At 39.4% G+C, this 18,059-nt stretch overlaps 1 protein-coding gene across 1 annotated transcript; it reads right to left on the bottom strand.

Annotated features, from left to right (window-relative positions):
- Positions 1–6,884: 6,884 nt before the first annotated feature.
- LOC122642061 (cationic peroxidase 1-like) lies at positions 6,885–10,766 on the bottom strand. Its single transcript, XM_043835462.1, has 4 exons — positions 10,544–10,766; positions 9,076–9,267; positions 8,824–8,989; positions 6,885–7,350 (listed from the first exon to the last, which is right to left on the bottom strand). The coding sequence occupies exons 1-4, from the start codon at positions 10,760–10,762 to the stop codon at positions 6,947–6,949; spliced, it is 981 nt and encodes a 326-aa protein (XP_043691397.1). The 5' UTR covers positions 10,763–10,766; the 3' UTR covers positions 6,885–6,946.
- Between the last annotated feature and the right edge of the window lie 7,293 nt (positions 10,767–18,059).

Below are 18,059 nucleotides of genomic sequence, written 5' to 3' on the forward strand. Positions count from 1 at the left end.
GTATTTATAGAAATAAAAGATAAAGAAGAGTAATTTGGATCCTCTGCTGCCGCTGCCCCCGTGAAGCTGGCCGGCATGGGCCTCACACAGGTAGGGCGTGGAGTTCACCTGGGGCAGGGTGTTCGGGCACTGGGTATGGCGGTCACTTTTTTTTTTTTTTGGTTAATTGGGAGCTTTAAATATATAATTGATAGAAGGGGGGTATGGCGGTCATTTTACCTTACCTGTGTGAGGCTGGGCGCACCGACAGTCACTAGTTAGTGTGACCTAATGCGTGAGCAGAACCACAGGAAAGGAAAGCATGAGATAACGCCAGCACTGATGTCATCATCGGCCTTAAAATATCCAAAATGAACTACTTTAAGCGGAAAGAAAGGAAGAGAGAGGTTCTTGGATTAGCGTTAAGAGGCATGAAGCAAAAGGGTGATTGCATTAGGCATTAGCATTACAGGCATGAATCATGAAGCTTGGACTGCTAGTGTTAATATGTGGATTCAAATCTGAAAATTATTCACAATGCTTAAAACACAACGAATCATAAAGAAAAAACCAATTACGCAATGTAAAGATTTATGTTTTTTGGCAATTTCCTACATTCACAATATTACAAGAGCTTGAGATGTACTAGGAAACAAATAACAAATATTACACAAAATATATGATTTACATATTGACAGAGATTGTTGATGAAGCTTCCATTTGGAGAGGAATCTATATCGCATGTGATCATGATTTTTCAGATTATGACAGAATCCATATCGCATGTGACAACAGTTGCCAAAAATAAGAGATGGAATGTACAACTGCAAGAGAGGGTTATATCGTCAATACACCCCCTCAAGGTGGAGAATCGGACAACCGAATCTTCAACTTGTCCCTCAAGAATTCAAAACGAACAGTAGCAAGAGCCTTAGTAAACGTGTCGACCAGTTGATCATGAGTGAAGATGAATTGAACCTGGAGTTGTTTCTTGGTCACACGATCACGAATAAAGTGAAAATCAACTTCCACGTGCTTGGTGCGGGCATGAAAAATAGGGTTGGTGGAGAGGTAAGTGGCCCCAATATTGTCACACCACAGCACGGGAGAACCATGAAGACAGAAACCAAGTTCCAAAAAGAGAGATTCCAACCAAATCAGTTCGGCAGAGGCATCTGCCAATGTCTTATACTCGGCCTCTGTCGAAGAGCGGGCTACAGTGTGCTATTTCCACGATGCCCAGGAGATTAAGTTTGGCCCAAGAAAAATAACAAATCCACTCGTGGATTTGCGATCCGCCCCATCACCAGCCCAGTCTGCATCAGAGAAGGCCTGTAACTGGTGAGAGGGTGATCATTCCAATAAAAGGTCACGGGTAGAGGTGCTTTTAAGATAGCATAAAATTCGTTTAACAAGCTGCCAATGATTCTTTGTTGGGGCATGCATATATTGGCAAGCACGATTGACTGCAAATGCCACGTCCGGGCGAGTGAGGGTCACATACTGAAGGGCCCCAACAACAAAGCGATATTCAATAGGGTTATCATGGGAAGAGCCCTTGAGTCCGAATCCTTTAGAGTAGACATAGGCGTCTTAATTGGTTTGCAATCAACCATTCTAGTGTGCCGGAGTAAATCAGAGATATATCGAGACTGTGAAAGAAGTAGCACACGGGAATGAGATGTAACCTCAATCCCTAAGAAAAAATGTAGTGGTCCCAAATCCTTGATAGAGAATTCTCCTGATAGTTTTGCAAGAAGGGTAGGAACCTCAGAAGCGTCACTGCTTGTGATTAATATATCATCCACATAAACTAGAATGTAACAGACATGAGAACCGGTGCGCCGAATAAACAGTGAGGTGTCTATCTTAGAACCTGTAAAACCAAGCTGAAGAAGGAAGGATGACAAGCGATGAAACCAAGCCCGTGGGGCCTGTTTGAGGCCGTATAGAGAACGGTGAAGTCTGCAAACATGAGATGGATAATTAGAATCAACAAAGCCCTATGGTTGGGTCATGTATACCTCCTCCTATAGCAAACCATGCAGAAAAGCGTTGTGAACATCCAGTTGCCTTATTTTCCAGCCCTGAGAGACCGCAATAGATAGGACATAATGGATTGTAATGGGCTTCACAATCGGACTAAAAGTCTCATTGTAATCAATACCATACTGCTAAGGAAGCCCTTTGCAACCAAGCGTGCTTTGTAGCGCTCAAGAGAACCGTCTGCCTTACGCTTAATTTGGTACACCCATTTACAACCAACCAGATTCATATCAGGGGTTCGTGGTACAACGGACCATGTGCAATTATGAACCAAGGCATTAAATTTCTCCGCCATTGCTTGGCACCATTCAGGAGCCTTCGAAGCCTGTGTAAAACAAGTGGGTTCCACAGAGACAGTATTAGTGGAGAGGGCATGGGGCGGCTTGGTGCGTTGGCAAAGTTGCATGGGATGGGTAGAGGTTGGGGACAGTAGGGGCTGAGGTTGGGTAGATGGGGGGGTCGGTTGGGCTGGGTCAGGTTGGTTGAGAGCCGGGTAGAGATCACAAAGTGGCCGGGTACATAAGGGAGTGGAGGACGGTGTAGGGGAGATGGGGGCTGGGGAGTTGGTGGGTATAGGAGATGGGGAGGCCGTGTTGTAGCTAGAAATGGGGGAAGGGAGAGGTGATGGCACCGGTGAGACTTGGGGGAAGGCCAGATAAGGGCGTAGGGGGTAAACGAGATGGAGATGGAACCTGTATTGGGGCTAACGCCCAAGGAGGAGATGGAGGAGATGGCGGTGGAGACAGTGATGCTCCTAAGATGGATTTGGAGAAGGGAAATTCCCCTCATCAAACCGAACATGACGTGCAATAATGAGACGATTGGTACATAGATTGAGGCACTGGTAATCCGTATGAGATAGACTGTATCCTAAGAAAACGCACAGTGAAGACCAAAAATCCATTTTATTTTTATTGTATGGTCGAAGATAAGAAAAACAAAGGCATCTGAAAACTTTGAGAAAGGTGTAATCATGTCGTTTATAAAAAACCAATTGAAACGGTGAAATGCCAAGAGAAACAGAGGAAGGCATCCTATTTATTAAGTATATTGCAGTCTCAAAAGCAAATGGCCAAAAATGGCGGGGAACAGACCTATGAGCAAGAAGGGACAATCCAGTTTCAACGATGTGACGGTGACGTCATTCAAGTGTCCCTTGCTGTTCATGGGTATGAGGCATAGATAATCGATGGTGGATGCCAAGTTTTTGAAAAAACGCGGGGAGGGTTCAAAATTCACCCCCCCAATCGGTTTGCACACACTTTATTTGATGACCAAATTGCCTTTCCACAAGAGCCTTAAAATTAGAGAAAATAGAAAGCATCTCAGATTTACGCACAAGGGGATAAAACCATATAAACTTGGATTTATGAGTTTCCAAAGACGGGGTAGGTGAAGGCCCTCAAAAAATTAAATCCAATGAGAATATACTCTTACTAAAGATTTCATGCAAAGTTAATCTATTAGACTTGCCCAACTGACAGGCAGAACACAAAGTACTAATACGAGATGAAAAATGTGGTAAATTATTAATATTAACCATATGTTGAAGAAGACGCTCATTGGGGTGCCCCAATCGATGATGCCAAAGATCCATGGAGGTTTGATAGCAGCATTAGTAGAAGGAGGGGGGGGGGAAGAGCGAAGTTCATAGAGTCCTCCATTACTCGGTCCGGACAGCAGAGTGGACTTGGTGACCTGATCCTTCATAAGAAAATGAGAAGGATGAAATTCAAAAAAATACATGGTTATCACGAGCAAATTGCTAAACAGAAAGTAATTGCTTCATAATAGAAGGAACATGCAAAACATTATTCAAGTAAAAAATTTTAGAAGAGTGAGAAGGAAGAGATGTAGAACCAAGATGGGAAACAGGTAAGCCCTTACCATTGCCAACTTGTAACTGATCAGCACCAGTGTATTCATCATATTGTGAGACAAGGCCTATAGGTCAGGGGTTACATGGTGAGAGGCGCCTGTGTCGGGGTACCATGGAAGAGATGCGGGTGAGGACGGGGTAGGTAGTAGTAGCGGTTGGGAATGAACATGGGAAGGGGCAGCGGAGGGGTAGGTATAATGGGCAAGTGGTGCGTGGGTGGGAGGGTACTGTGGAGAATCCTGTGAATAACCTTGTTTGAGGCGAAGAAAGCAACGCTCGACGGAGTGCTTGGTACAGCCACAATAAGTGCAATAGAACCTGTTGAATTGTTGTCCTGGAGTACCGAGAGGAAAACCACCACGGCCCCTACCACAAAATCCTCTGCCACCACGGTTTGACTGGGGAGAACCAGAGGCAGGAGAGGTGGTAGAGCGCTGAACCGTGTTGGCAGTAGGAGACGAATCATTTGAAGAAGATTCAGAGAGTGCCAACTTGTTCAAAGAAGAGCCATGAAGAAACTCATGACTTAAGAGCATGGCGTGAAGATCATCGTAGGCAATAGCATCAACACTGGTTAAGAGAGAATCCACCATAACGGAAGTCAGACTTGAGACCACGAAAAACATGTAGATTAAATGCAGTCGGACGCAATGGATGGCCAGCAACATTGAGTTCACCAGAGATGGATTTGGTGCATTGGAGAAACTGTGAAACAGACTCGTCAGGCTTCTGAGTTAGGTCTTGCATGGCCATGGTGAGAGACATCAGACGACTCTCCGAAGGAGAAGAAAATGCAGTGCATAGAGGTTGCCATATGTCGCGGCTTGTAGTTTTCCCAAGAATGAGAGGGAAAACCTCTTCAGTAATAGAAGAGATGAGAAGACTGCGAAGAAGAGAGTCCTGACCACGCCAGGTAGCAACAACGGTGGGATTGTCAGGGCAAGGGAACATGCCATCAAGGTAGCCAAAGAGATCCTGGCCAGCCAAGAACGGTTCAATCTGGGTTTGCCAAAAAATAAAGTATTTGGAGGTGAGCTTCAAGGATATGTAAGGATGTGCATGGTGGAAGGAGGGGGCCGCACCACCAAGAGAAGGAGGATCTTGCCCGAGAATGGAGGCACCGCTAGAGTGGGTGGGGGAGCCAGTCATGGTCGATCAGAGGATCAGAGAAGAGAAAAAAAATTGTTTAGAGATGAGTAGCTCATTGGAGCAAGGTGGCTCTAGATACCATGTTAATGTGATATTATTCCCATAAAATTATGATTCCTCCAATATACAAGATTACAAGAGCTTGAGATTTACAAGGAAACAAATAACAAAGATTACACATAATAGATGATTTACATATTGACAGAGATTGTTGATGAAGCTTCCATTTGGAGAGGAATCCATATCGCATGTGATCATGATTTTCCAGATTGTGATCGAATCCATATTGTATGTGATAACAGTTGCCAGAAATAAGAGATTGAGTTGTACATTGAATGTACAACCGCAAGAGAGAGCTATATCGTCAATACTAACAATGGAGAAAGGGTAACACGCTCTCTTCCTCATGCCTCTCTTGTGTTAACAAAAAATTCCCATAACCTTTATAACCTCTGTCGCTATTAATGTATAGGGAAACAAAGAGATATAAATTTCCAAAACAAGCTTTTAATTAACAGCCCCTTGGAGGAAGCCCACAACCCAAACTACAAAATAAACCCTCAACCCCCAACAGTCTCCACTATAGCTTGGATACTACAAAGCTCCCATGAAGATAGCCTTCAGATGTCTTCATCCCCGTATCTCCATAAGGGTACATAACCACACCCCTGCCATAAAGGGGTGCAGCCTCACAGGTATGTTAGTGTGTCTTGGGCATGTCAGTCCACCTTCTCAAATTTCTTTCAAACCACACATGACAAACAAAGGCATAAAATGCTGGCTTCCCTTCAAGGTCACAACTCTTTCCACTGAAATAGGACACAACCCATCTCCACTCCTGGTCAAAAGTAAGGATGTTTCTTGAGCTCAGCCAACACTTTCTAATAATTCCCAGCCGAAGAGAGCTGGAATAAGCATAATTCTTCTTCAATGCATTCCAAATAGAATATGTATATTTATATGGAGAATAGACACTATATAACTCATAGGATAACAAGTTCAAAATCTTGTTTTTGCATTGATAGTCTATTTGTATCTATTCTTCTCTTTAGCGTTAAGAGACAGATGGACCATTACTCTCATCAAGAATGATCTCAGTTGGTCTAACATAAACTTGATCATTTGCTTCCATCTCTTAAAATTAGAACCATTGAAAGGTTCTATCTTTTCAAAACTAGAAATGATTTTATGGAAAGGTGGAAATCTCACCCAAGTCAATGCTTGCACACTCGCTTCCATTGGCCAGTGTACGCGTGCAGGCTCTAGTGGCCCAGGCAACGTTCTCTCTCCCGACTAATTTAATCAATTTTACAAACTCGATCAAAAGTCAAAAGTGAAGAGATTCAAAGAGACTAACAATTTACTTGTACATGATTTAATTTAATGGGACAATCTTGTTGTAAGTTGTAACCGAGGTGGTTACAAAAATATTGTAATTTTACTTTTTTGCCTTTTGTTTTATTCTCAAAAGTCATTTAATACAGCATTTAATGTAAGGTTAAAAAGGATTTTTCAAATAAGATCTACATTAAATGACTTTCAATTTTTTAAAACCCTTTATTTTTACCCCCAAAAAAATTTAAATTTTTTTTTTTTTAAACCCTTTATATGTATGTATTAAATTTGCATTAAATAACTTTTGAAAATAAGACAAATGGTAAAAAAGTAAAGTTATAACTTGTTAGTTCACTTATTGGGTGACAACCGACAACAAGATGCACCCTAATTTAAATCCTAATTTTTAATGGATTATTTTGAATCAAACCATTTTATTTTGCTTATTAAGTACATCAAAGATTGCCAGGGAGCAATCAACACTTAAGAGTGAGTATGATAAAAAAATATATATATATAGAAAGAGAGGCATTGAAAAATTAAAGAAAACTAAGTCTCTTAGCCTGAATTAATTTTCCTACAATTGGTCCTAATCTGACCGTTGGTGCCGGTGAGTGGGCTAAGGTTTCCCATCTTCACCATGGCATTCCCAAAATCTTTGAAGAAAGACGCAGAGTTGGCACTATAAGACCTAACTTGAGCATCAATGGAGCCACCACCACCACTACCACTGAAGAGCTGTTGATCCGAGTGTAGAAGACCCTTGCCGCTGATCAAGTTGGTGTAATAGGCGCTGTCAAAGACTGTAGAACTCGTGGTGTCAAGAGGGGAGAGATTGCTATCGCCGCCTGTGCTGGGACATTTTAATTTCAAAGAATTCGCAAATGCCGTGTTTATGTCGGTATCCTTGTAGATCCGAGGTCGGAATACTGTGCACCTTGCCAGCCCTATTGTGTGAGACCCTGGCCGGACAAAATTAACATATAGTAGAGTATATATTGATGATCACTTTACTTAAAATTTGTTAGGAATTAACAATGCAAATGAACAACGATTAACAAAAGAAAAAAACAAAAAAATAGATCACACACAGAGAACACAACGAGTTACGTCCTTCGCTTAAGATGGGTTATGTCCACGGCCAAGTGATAGAGCTTCTACTATTTTGATGAAGAAATTACAAAACTCTTGGTTTGCATTAAAAGTTTGTCCATTCCTTGGTTTTCCCAACAAAAATCGCAGTTCTGCAAACACTATACAAACAATATTTCTTAGAGAAATTCATCCAAAAAAATTATATTTCTTGGAGAATCTCTCATGATTATAGAGAAGTGAATGTAATGGTGGGTGCTTTTGTTAAAAAAAGTCACAATTACGAAAGTTGATGTTAGCTGGGACATTCCTCCTTATTTCAAATCAGAAGACATTAGGTGGGATTTCGAGGAGAGACCTCGCTATCGTTTAATTGAGTGTTGGTGGTATTTCTTCTTTTTGATTTGCTTCCTCTCCTACATGGTATGCCTGGATGTTAATTCTGTGTGTTTTTTTTTTTTTTTTTTTTTTTCATTTTATAAAATTTCAGATCTTTAGTAGGAAAAAAAAAAAAAAAAAAAAAAAAACCCCTAACTTACACCTCTTTACAAGATAACATCCTATAACGTCTTCTGCTTTATAATATAGAGAAACCCTAATTCCCAAAAGTATAAGATTGCCCCCTAACATACATAGTTGGAACACTTTTTCATTGGAGCGAATCGCCCAAGTCAAGTCAAAATTTCGGAAAACTTGGTGAAAAGTCGTGTAGATTAGGTCATGGTAAAAATTGACGAGATTGGGTCATAAACCATCTGTGTCAAATTAGACTCGATATTTTTACCTGAGTCATGACAAACTCAGTGAGTTTTGTCATTTTTATAAAACTATAAAACCGGTTAGAATCTAAGTTGAGTAAAATAGCAAATATGTATTCTAAAACAGTAAGAATCCTCAATTCCTTGACTCCCTTCTCTTGATCAATGGTATAAACTCAAAATGCATTGATATGTGGTTCTTTATTTTTTCTGGGTTTCTCATATTTTCTGTATTTTTTGATTTTTTATTAATTTATACATATTTATTGCACTAAAAAAATTTAAAAAAAAAAACATGACTCATCTTGATTGGGTTTGACAAGGCCAAGTCACCAAGTTTTTTTGAAAACCTGGTATTCCAATTCTAATTATAAAACAACTCCCAAAAATTCAACTAGGCATTGGGAATAAATGACTAGTACTTCTTGGATTAAGCTGAGATCGGCTTCGCGAATAACAAAACTAACTTTTTAACAGTTTCAACTACAATGAAATTTTTGAATGATAGGAATGGAATAGACTTAATTAGGATGATTAATTAATAGTATAGTTAATTAGTTTGTGCAAATTAAATTTAAATCGCACCTGAAAGAGCCACCATTTCCTTAGCAGTAAATCCTTTGTTTGAGAAGAAGGATATAAGACCGGTAAGATTCAAGGCAGGGGATGGAATGTTGCTGTTTGCAGCACTTAAGCTTGCCGTAGTTGAATCTCTCCTTCCTAAACGGACTTTCCATGTAGTTCCACCCAACTGAAAAACCACAAAAAGCTCCAAATTAGTTTTTGTTTCATAAGCATGGAATGGGATTAATTATTGGGTTAATTACTACTACTTACAGCGATGACAGAGTCACGAGCTGCAACGGCTATGATATCGGCACAAGAAACGACGCCGGGACAGATAGTCTCTAGTTGGGACTTCATGGTGTCAATCACTTCGAATCCTCTCAGGGAATTGATATTGGCCCCAGCTGACTTCTCTCCTATGAAGTTTGCGGTGTTGTCTAACAGTAGAGATGCATCACAGCCCTGTTTTGCACGGCCATTCACATTGTTGTCATCAGGTGCCGAAACACTTGAATGCACAAATTACCATGTTTGTTTCATGGCTGGAACTTAACCAAGGATCCAGATCCTCTACGGCGCACTGCCCATAGCGGCATGAGCGGTGCAGACTAAGCCGCGCATGCAAAGATCGCCTTCCCTGCCCAAATGCCTTGCCCGAGCGGGGGTAAGGCGGTCATTGGGCGCGCAGCCCAATTTACGTCGCACAAACCGCTACAGGAAGCTATGCCATAGACGATCTGAATTGCTTAACCAGTGGGATAGCTAGGGGTAGGGCTGTCAATTCTAGGCTTGCAACGTCAGGCCTGACTTGAATCGAATACTTATTTGGTCGTTCCTGATGTGGAGGTCCAGCCTGACGATCACCTAACTAGGACTAACTGATTAAGAGCCCAACTCAGCTCGATACATTTAAATCTTGTTTAGAGTCTACTTACTACACAGTGCACCTTTAAAGTGCATTGGACGATGCACCTCACTTGTGCATTGGATTTTTATCCTCCCAAGTGCAATAGTCATCATCTTTTTAAAGGTGCCCTGGGTAGTGCACCTCACTTGAGATGATGAAAATCCCCCTTTATTCAGCGTGACATGTTTAAAGCCCATTTAGTCCAATTGTTGATAGCCCATTTAAAGATTGGTACTCGACCAACAATTTATAAATAGGACAATGCCTGCCATATATGCAGGCCTGAGTCGCTTGACTACCTATTCCAACGGTCACGGTGCAGGGGAGAAAATGGTATTGAAGCCCAATTAGACCCAAACGAGCCTGATTGAGCTCGACTAGTTGACACCCCTAACTAGAGGTAGGGTCCTATGTCCCATCAAGTCTAGCCCCCATACCAATGACTCTAGGGCGCGCAGAAAAAAATCCTTAATCTTGCGATGCTTTGCCTGAGAGGTCAACACCTGGAAGATGTGACATTCAATAGTGCCGAGCTCGAGAAAAAAGAAATGTCAATCGAACTTACATCATTGGATCTCATATCCGAATTGCAAAACACCGCAAGATGAAGAAATTGCAGAGAATTTTAATCCAGAGCGCATGTGCACATACACGCAAAAAAAATCATAAAAGCAAACACACAAAACAAAGACAGAGACAGAGAAGATCATAAAAGCAAATACACACACAGACAACAAGAGACAGACAAGAAGAATAATAAAAGCCCAGAGAGATGAGAAGAAAGGGGTTGGGGGAGTGTTACTGTGATAGCTAGTGAGGAGGAGGACTTGCATTGACAAAGCAGTCATGGAAATGGAGACGAAGAAGCGAGGCACCCATCCGTAGCTCTTTTAACACCGCAGAGTTAACAACAGACTTGATGATGGATAGGGCTCTGGGGCATGAAGTAGAATAGAATTTGGGCGATAGCTGCGCAGAGACCCAACCATAATTATGTATCAAGAAGAAGATAGTGATGAAGCATAGCTTAAAGTAGGTGGAGGAAGCCATTACAGACTTTATTGGAAGCTAGAAAGACCTTCTAGCTTGTATACATATATGCTCTCTCAACTTATAAACACAAATCATTATTGGTTTTTCAATGGAATTTCTATTAATTTATTCATTTGTTTATCTATTTATTTTGTTACATTGAAATATTCGTTCTTGAGTTTTATTGTTTTAAGCACTGAACAATTATTGAAACCTTTTGTCTCAGTCATTGATTCCTCTTAATTTGTTTGTATTAACTGGAACAAGCTGTTAAGGTTCTATGTGACTTTAACAGCTTTTCCTTGCTTCTTCCATTCTCATATTATCTCATTCTCAATTTAAGGATGTTTATTGATCTCATTGATTGATCGAATTGGGTATACAAACATCTCAAGTAGATCAGTTTCTTAACTAGTATATTGTTTTGAAGGAAGATGCTTTTTATGGATTTGAATATGAAGCTATTAGCAAGTCAGAAATCTGATTTGAGTTGGATTAAGTCCAGATTTGGTATGATTTCTATTTTAATTTTGGATTGATTTCATAAAAGAATCAATGAATAGATTTTTGGTCAAGATATTGAAATTCGTTGGTTGCATCGCAATGGTGGCATTGGTGGCAGCAATGGTGGTGGCAGCGGTGGTGGCGGGGAGGTGATGGGGGCATGCTGGTGGCGAGACTATCAGGGGAAAAAGAAGGGTGATATTTTATTTTTATTATGAAACTACTGTTTTGCCCATCAAATTAACCATGTGCACTAATGAGAAAGATTGAAATCAATTTTAATTTCAAAATTGAAACTAACTCCTCTTCTATTTAAAATTTTTATTCTATTTGATTTCTATTTCATTGAAATAAGGTATAAAAATTAAATCAAACAATTTCTGAAATAGAAATCACCACATGAAATTGAAATTGAAATCATATCAAATCATGCCTAAATAGGCTAAATGTAATTACTTTTCTTTATACATATAAATTAAGTTCTCATAAAGTTTTAAAAAACAAAACTAACAATTTGAAACCCCCCCCCCCCCCAAAATAAACACTTAAACATAAGAGAAAATAGTATATTAGGTCATCTGTTAAATTTGATTACTTGATTCAACCGCATGGCCCATTATGTATATGATTTTTCCTCTTAATTTTTCAACCATTTCTATAAACTCCATACCTTAAACTAAGGGTGTCTATTTTGGATTGGAACCAACCCACCCAATAGCTTATTGGTCCGATTTCGAATCTACTGCTTAAGTTATCGATCATGTTCTAAATCTTTCAGCTAAGTTATTGGTCTCCAAACGGTTCTATAACCGATAAACCAATTAGTAACTGTTGGAACTGGAACCGCTACAAATCCACATCCTAACCCTATATATTATATAATTCTTAAGAATTAAAGTTATGATAGCTATGGTCAAGCCCTTTATTTTTTTGGTCTTTTAATTTTTACTGATACCATTTGTCCCATATATTATTTTACTAAAGATTTAATTGTTAATTTCAAGGTCTATTTGAGAATGCTAACTTAAGATCAAATATATCTTAAATAATCTTAGTTTATGAGGGTGGTGGTGTTCCTACTTATTAATTGAATATAAAACAAGAGGTAATATGAACCGATTTCATGATTTGATAAACAAATTGATCATGTGATTGGTATTAGTCTTATTATAATATTATTGAATAAATGTAATATGTGTTAGGGTTTTTTTTTTAAAATTCTGAACTACTTAGAACTGATTAAGAACCGGACCACCCATTAACTAATAGCCCTAAAACTCAAGTTTGGAACAGTAGGCTTATTTTGTCCGGTTCTAGTACTACCTCTTAGAACCGGAACCATTATGGAATTTGACTAATAGTCCAAAACCGGTCCAATTGGCACACTTACCTTAAAGGTGGCATGGTGGAATTTCAAAGAAAATACTCAATTATTTGGATTCTTATATGAACCTTGGGAGAACTCAAACTCTGTAAACTGACGTATAAATTGAGGGAATCCAAGACCATATCAACACATATCAGATCACTTCCATAATCATTGTGTGATCAACCTCCTACATGACTAATATGGGATCATAATAGAGTAAGAGAGATCGAAATCTATAATAAATTGTTATTTTACTGTTTGAATGTTCTTAACAAGGTTAGATTCAATTATGGGAAAAGTTTTCATAAACGGCCGTGTAAGCATGCACGGTCGTGTCCCCTCTCACAAAGAGTTGGAAAAGCCATAAACCCCCCACCCATTAATTAATGCCTTGAAACTCCCACCCTCTCCCATACACGACTTACACAGTTGTGTATGAAAACTTTCCCCTTCAATTATTGTGATCTATATTAAGAATTTTCCTCTTTCTCTCTCTCATAAATATAAAGAAACTACAAAACCACATCATCATCCCATCTTTGGATGCTTCCTTAACCTCTCTTCTTAATTAAGAATGTGTTTATAACCAAATAATGCTAAGAAGGGACATTAACGTTACAACTGCTTTGCTTTATCTTTGTGCCCCCACACACTTTCTTTAGTCTCAGAAGCCCCCACCTCACAGACAAGTGGGTTTTCCCTTTCAGAAAACTTTTGGACTTCTTCACGACCTTAGGCAACCCTTAAGAATATTCTTCAAATATTAAAAAATGAAAAATTAGAACCCATTGACAGCTACGTACTGCCTTCCCCGGTTCGCATTTTAATCACATGTTTCTCCTTTTCATTTCCCTTTTTGTAAAATTAGTTAGAATGTCTTGTTTCTCGTATTAGGCTCTCCTCCAGTCATGGTGGGAGCTGGAGGATCCAGCCAAGCAAAAATAGGAGTGTTTGGATCATTTCACATGTAGCCCCCCTATGAAATGACCAAAAACCCTTTATTTTTGCTGGGTTGGATCCTCCAGCTCCCGCCATGGCTAGAGGAGAGCCAAGTCTTGCCCGCCATGAAATGATCCAAACACCCCTGTTTTTATTGAGCTGGATCCTCTAACTCTCGTCATGGTTAGAGGAGAGCCGAATACTGTTTCTCATGCATGCAAACAAACAATTGTAGAACGCTGTCCTCTGCACACACGCACACAGAGGAATACAACAAAAACAACTACAACCACTCAGCCAGCTCTGTTTAGAATCTTGACTTCATTTCTTGATATATGAAATTAGGGAGCTTGTAGAAGAGTCCGAGAAGTTAATGTGTGAAGGAAAATCTGGAGCTTTCGAAGTCTTTCGGTTCAATCCGGCTCTCCTCCAACCGTGGCGGGAGCTGGAGGATCTAGCCCAGCTAAAACAGGGGTATTTGGGTCATTTCATAGGCGGGGCCCTCCCTATGAAATGATCAACCCCCCCCCCCAATTTGGTTGGGCTGGATCCTCCATTCCTCTAGCTTTCGCCCCAACTGAAGGAAAGCCAGGTCCCTTGCATTATCTGCTCCATTTCCCTGCCTGGTCCATTTCCCCAAGTCCCTCTAATAGCTTGGGACGGAAATGACCACCCTACCCCCTGTCCGAACACACTGCCCAAGTGAGGTCCACCCCCCCCCCCCATTAGAGGGACTTGGGGAAATAGACCAGACAGGAAATGGAGCAAATAATTTTCCCAGGTGGATTTCCGTTCTGTCTGATTGGAAGCCAACTCGTCTTCATCATCGATCAGACTTGTTGGGCAAGACTCATATGTTTGATAGTTCTTCTGGCCTCCAATCTGGTAATGTTTGGCAGTGTAAGTTTCTTATTTCTTCTCACAATACCTCTGATCATTAATACTTCAGTCTTTATAGTATTCTAGCTGATTAATGTTTCTTTGATGATTCTATCAGGCAGGCAGTCTCTTGTGTGGATAAACCACTGGTTATTAATTTTGATTCTATAGGCATGGGGCTTCCACCATTCACTTCTAGAGTAATAGTTCTTTTTAGAAAGAGATGGCCAATGTGTGTGTGACTCCTAAGATCAAAAACAGAGAAGAGGGAGAGTGAGTGTTGTTGAGCTCAAATATGAACTTTATACCAAATTATAAGGAAAAACATCTGGTACAGATCTTCCCTCGTGATGCAAGGCATTTCAATCACAAAACTTAAACACAATAATGGAAGTGTTTTATTACCTACAAGCTCACAAGTGCAAGTTCTCCTTAAACTCTTAGCTCTTAGCTCTTTCACAAGCTTTTGCGCACCAAGGAAGACTCACTATGCTCTCATTTTTGAGGAGGGAGGGGGTTTGGTTTTGCTTTCATACATGCAGTCGGGGTTTGTCAGGAATCTTACCGACTTGCACTACATTTTGTCCGACATTGAATGTGGTTTTTCCGACAACGAGTAATGTTGGCATCGACGATCTTTCATTGTGTGTCACCAAAAAGCTTTAAACTCCGGTAACGACTTAGTTTTGTGTGTCTTCTTTCTTTGAGAGATATATCTTTTGGGCTTATTTAGACAGGTGTTTCCAAACTAAGGATATGAAAAAAAAGGCTTGGAATGATTATATTAAAATGTAAAGGAAAGGGGAATAACTAGGTCCCTTTCTTATGAGACATTGTACTCCACTCTTCAACATTAGATATGGATTTTGACCAATAGAATTAAGCTTGAGTGTTGAGGTTCAGACTCCTAAAGTCAGAGAGTATCTCATCTTGAATCAAATTGCTGTAAACTTAAATGGCCTCTAAATTTTTTTGCATCACTATGTAAAACTAGTTACTTGGTTAAGGTCATGTACACATGCAGGCTATTGTGCTAAATAAAACATTTGAAAGGAGAGGTTGGGATGGCATGGCTGTACCCTAGCATGGGTATGCTCTGATGTTGCATCTGAGTGGAGGTGAAAAACATAAAATAAACAAAAAAGGACCTAGTTTCCTCCACCCATGGTGAATGGGATTTCATTCATCAAGGTATGGGAGAAGGTATCGGAAAGATATTTTTGGAATATTACCAAAACCCTAGAATGGTGAGTGAACCGTTCTCTATGGGTAGAGGGAAAACCTGCTATTTCATCTAACATGATCTTCTAGGTGAAACACCCAACTCTAATTTATAATACTGTCTTAGACTCTTCACATTTTAAGATGGAAATAGGTTCTTAGTCAATGTGTTTATGAGGAAAATGTGGGACTTGTATCCTAGTGTTGGTATTTTATTTTATTTTATTTTTTCATAATTTTATACAAGTAGAAACCTCAGTAATGAGGAAAGAGTTATTAATTAGATGGGGAGGCTCAACTAGTATATGAATTCATCATGTAAGGTCCCAGAGTTAAGACGATGTGGAATTATTCCGAACAATAGTTTTTTTTTTTTTTTTTTTTGGCTAGGTTGATTATATTGGGTCTTCAACATTAATCAGTCTTTTTAATGGCAAACCTTAGTTAAATGTTGTTTGCATAGATTTGTGGTTTGTGAAAGGACCAATGGACCCATTGCTTTTATGGATTCTGTGATACTGGATTCTGTTGTTGCTTGGTTCTGGTCATTGTAACAATCCATTGACCAAAGAGCATACAGAGAAAGATAGAAAGGCCATCGTGTTGAAATAGCAGTCATGGGAGTATATTCTTTTCAATATGAAATTTGTTGCTTCTTTGTGAAATCTTGAAAAACGATTTCGTGTATTTTGTTTTCGAGAGAGGGTTTCACTGCACCAGTGTAAGGAGGAATCTTCACGTCACACCAATGGTAATATAGAGATTGGTATCATCCAAATATGTTGGAACAAGAGAGAGTGTGTGTGTGTGTGTGTCAATGTGGGCCCTACATCTAATTATGTGAGAGGACACATACTGGAATCTGCACTCTGTTGTCATGCGCTTATTTTCCCTTCTTTCAATGTGGTAAATTGAAGTTCTATCAAAAAAATATGGTAAATTGAAGAAGAGATCTGGGATGTCATTAAGTTTGAATAACTTGATGATTTTCTAACGGTGTTAAATGAGATTTGTAATTAGTTTTTGAGAGAGGGTTCTCTGAACAAACAGCATAAGAGGAGCACACCATTGAGGTATGATAAAACAGTACCATACATAGAAGGATAGCAATGTCATTTCATATGAGGACGAGAGAGATAGACACAAAGGTGCTAATGTACTTTGCCTTAGCAGCTCAAAGAATATTTTCCGTTATTATTTTGAAAGAGAAAAAGAAAGGCACATAACAACTAATATACACCATCTCACATCTCTCACTTCTGTTCAATTAAATGTTGTGGGATCCATTTCAAAAGGTTATGATCGAATTATAATTGAATCGGATAACAAGAGTATAATCTCATACTTGCAAAGAGGACTGCATTCTTCACCACTCTCTTTGCATATTATTTTGGAGGATGCCATACATCTATACTCTTGTTTTGAAAATTGTATTTTCTGTTTGGAAAAAAGATCTCTGTCCGGGAGTGTGGCCTACGCCAGCACTATTTTGGGTAGAATTTAATTTCTTCTTGATTTCACATTCATGAACTCATCTTCCCCAAACCCTAAACGATTTGGGGAAGATGTGTTGCAAGTGTTTTTTTTTTTTTTCAAGTAAGGTCATTTTGGTCATTTTATCCTATCCATAGACAAGGGAGATGAACGGTTGTGCTGACTCCCTAGCAAGGAAGGCCCTATCGATAACGTGCACGATGATGTTGCCTATTCCGATCCATGGTTATTGAATTTATGTGTCCTACATCCACGAGCTTTATCTAAAGGATAAATTACACGTCACCCCCTGATTTTCAAGTAAAACTCAGATCACCCCCTGATTTTGAAAAAACTCAAATCACCCCCTCTATAGTAACGGTAGTAGTCTGTTGTTAGTTATTGGTGTGAAAGGATTATTTTACCCTTTACTAAAACATTAAAATTAAATTTACAATGCTACCTTTCCTTTATCTTCAACATTGGTCAAGAGTAGTTAAGGGATTAAAATTTAAGGTTATTTCCAAATGTCTCTTGAAAATAGTCAAATTTACAGTTGCCTCCCTGAATTTTCACTAATTCCATGTGCACCCATGCTTTCCAAACTAAGTTCCACTATAGTCCCTGCCATTAGACAGAGACTTGATGTTATAACGGATCCCAGTTTTTGAACTTTGATGGACCATTCTGCCCCTGAATAGGATAAAATGACTAAAATGACTTTACCCCAAAAAAAAAACTTGCAACTCATCTTCCCCAAATCGTTTAGGGTTTGGGGAAGATGAGTTTTTGAAACACTGCAAGAGAAAGAAATTCCATACCGCCATCAAAAGATTACATGTGTATCCTGGGAAACTGATTTCTGGATTTTACGATTTTCTTCCAATTACATCAAAAGATTAAAAAAAATGAAATTAAGAGAAACAAAAT

The sequence above is a fragment of the Telopea speciosissima genome, chromosome 10, assembly GCF_018873765.1.
Source record: "Telopea speciosissima isolate NSW1024214 ecotype Mountain lineage chromosome 10, Tspe_v1, whole genome shotgun sequence".
Classification (NCBI taxonomy): domain Eukaryota; kingdom Viridiplantae; phylum Streptophyta; class Magnoliopsida; order Proteales; family Proteaceae; genus Telopea; species Telopea speciosissima.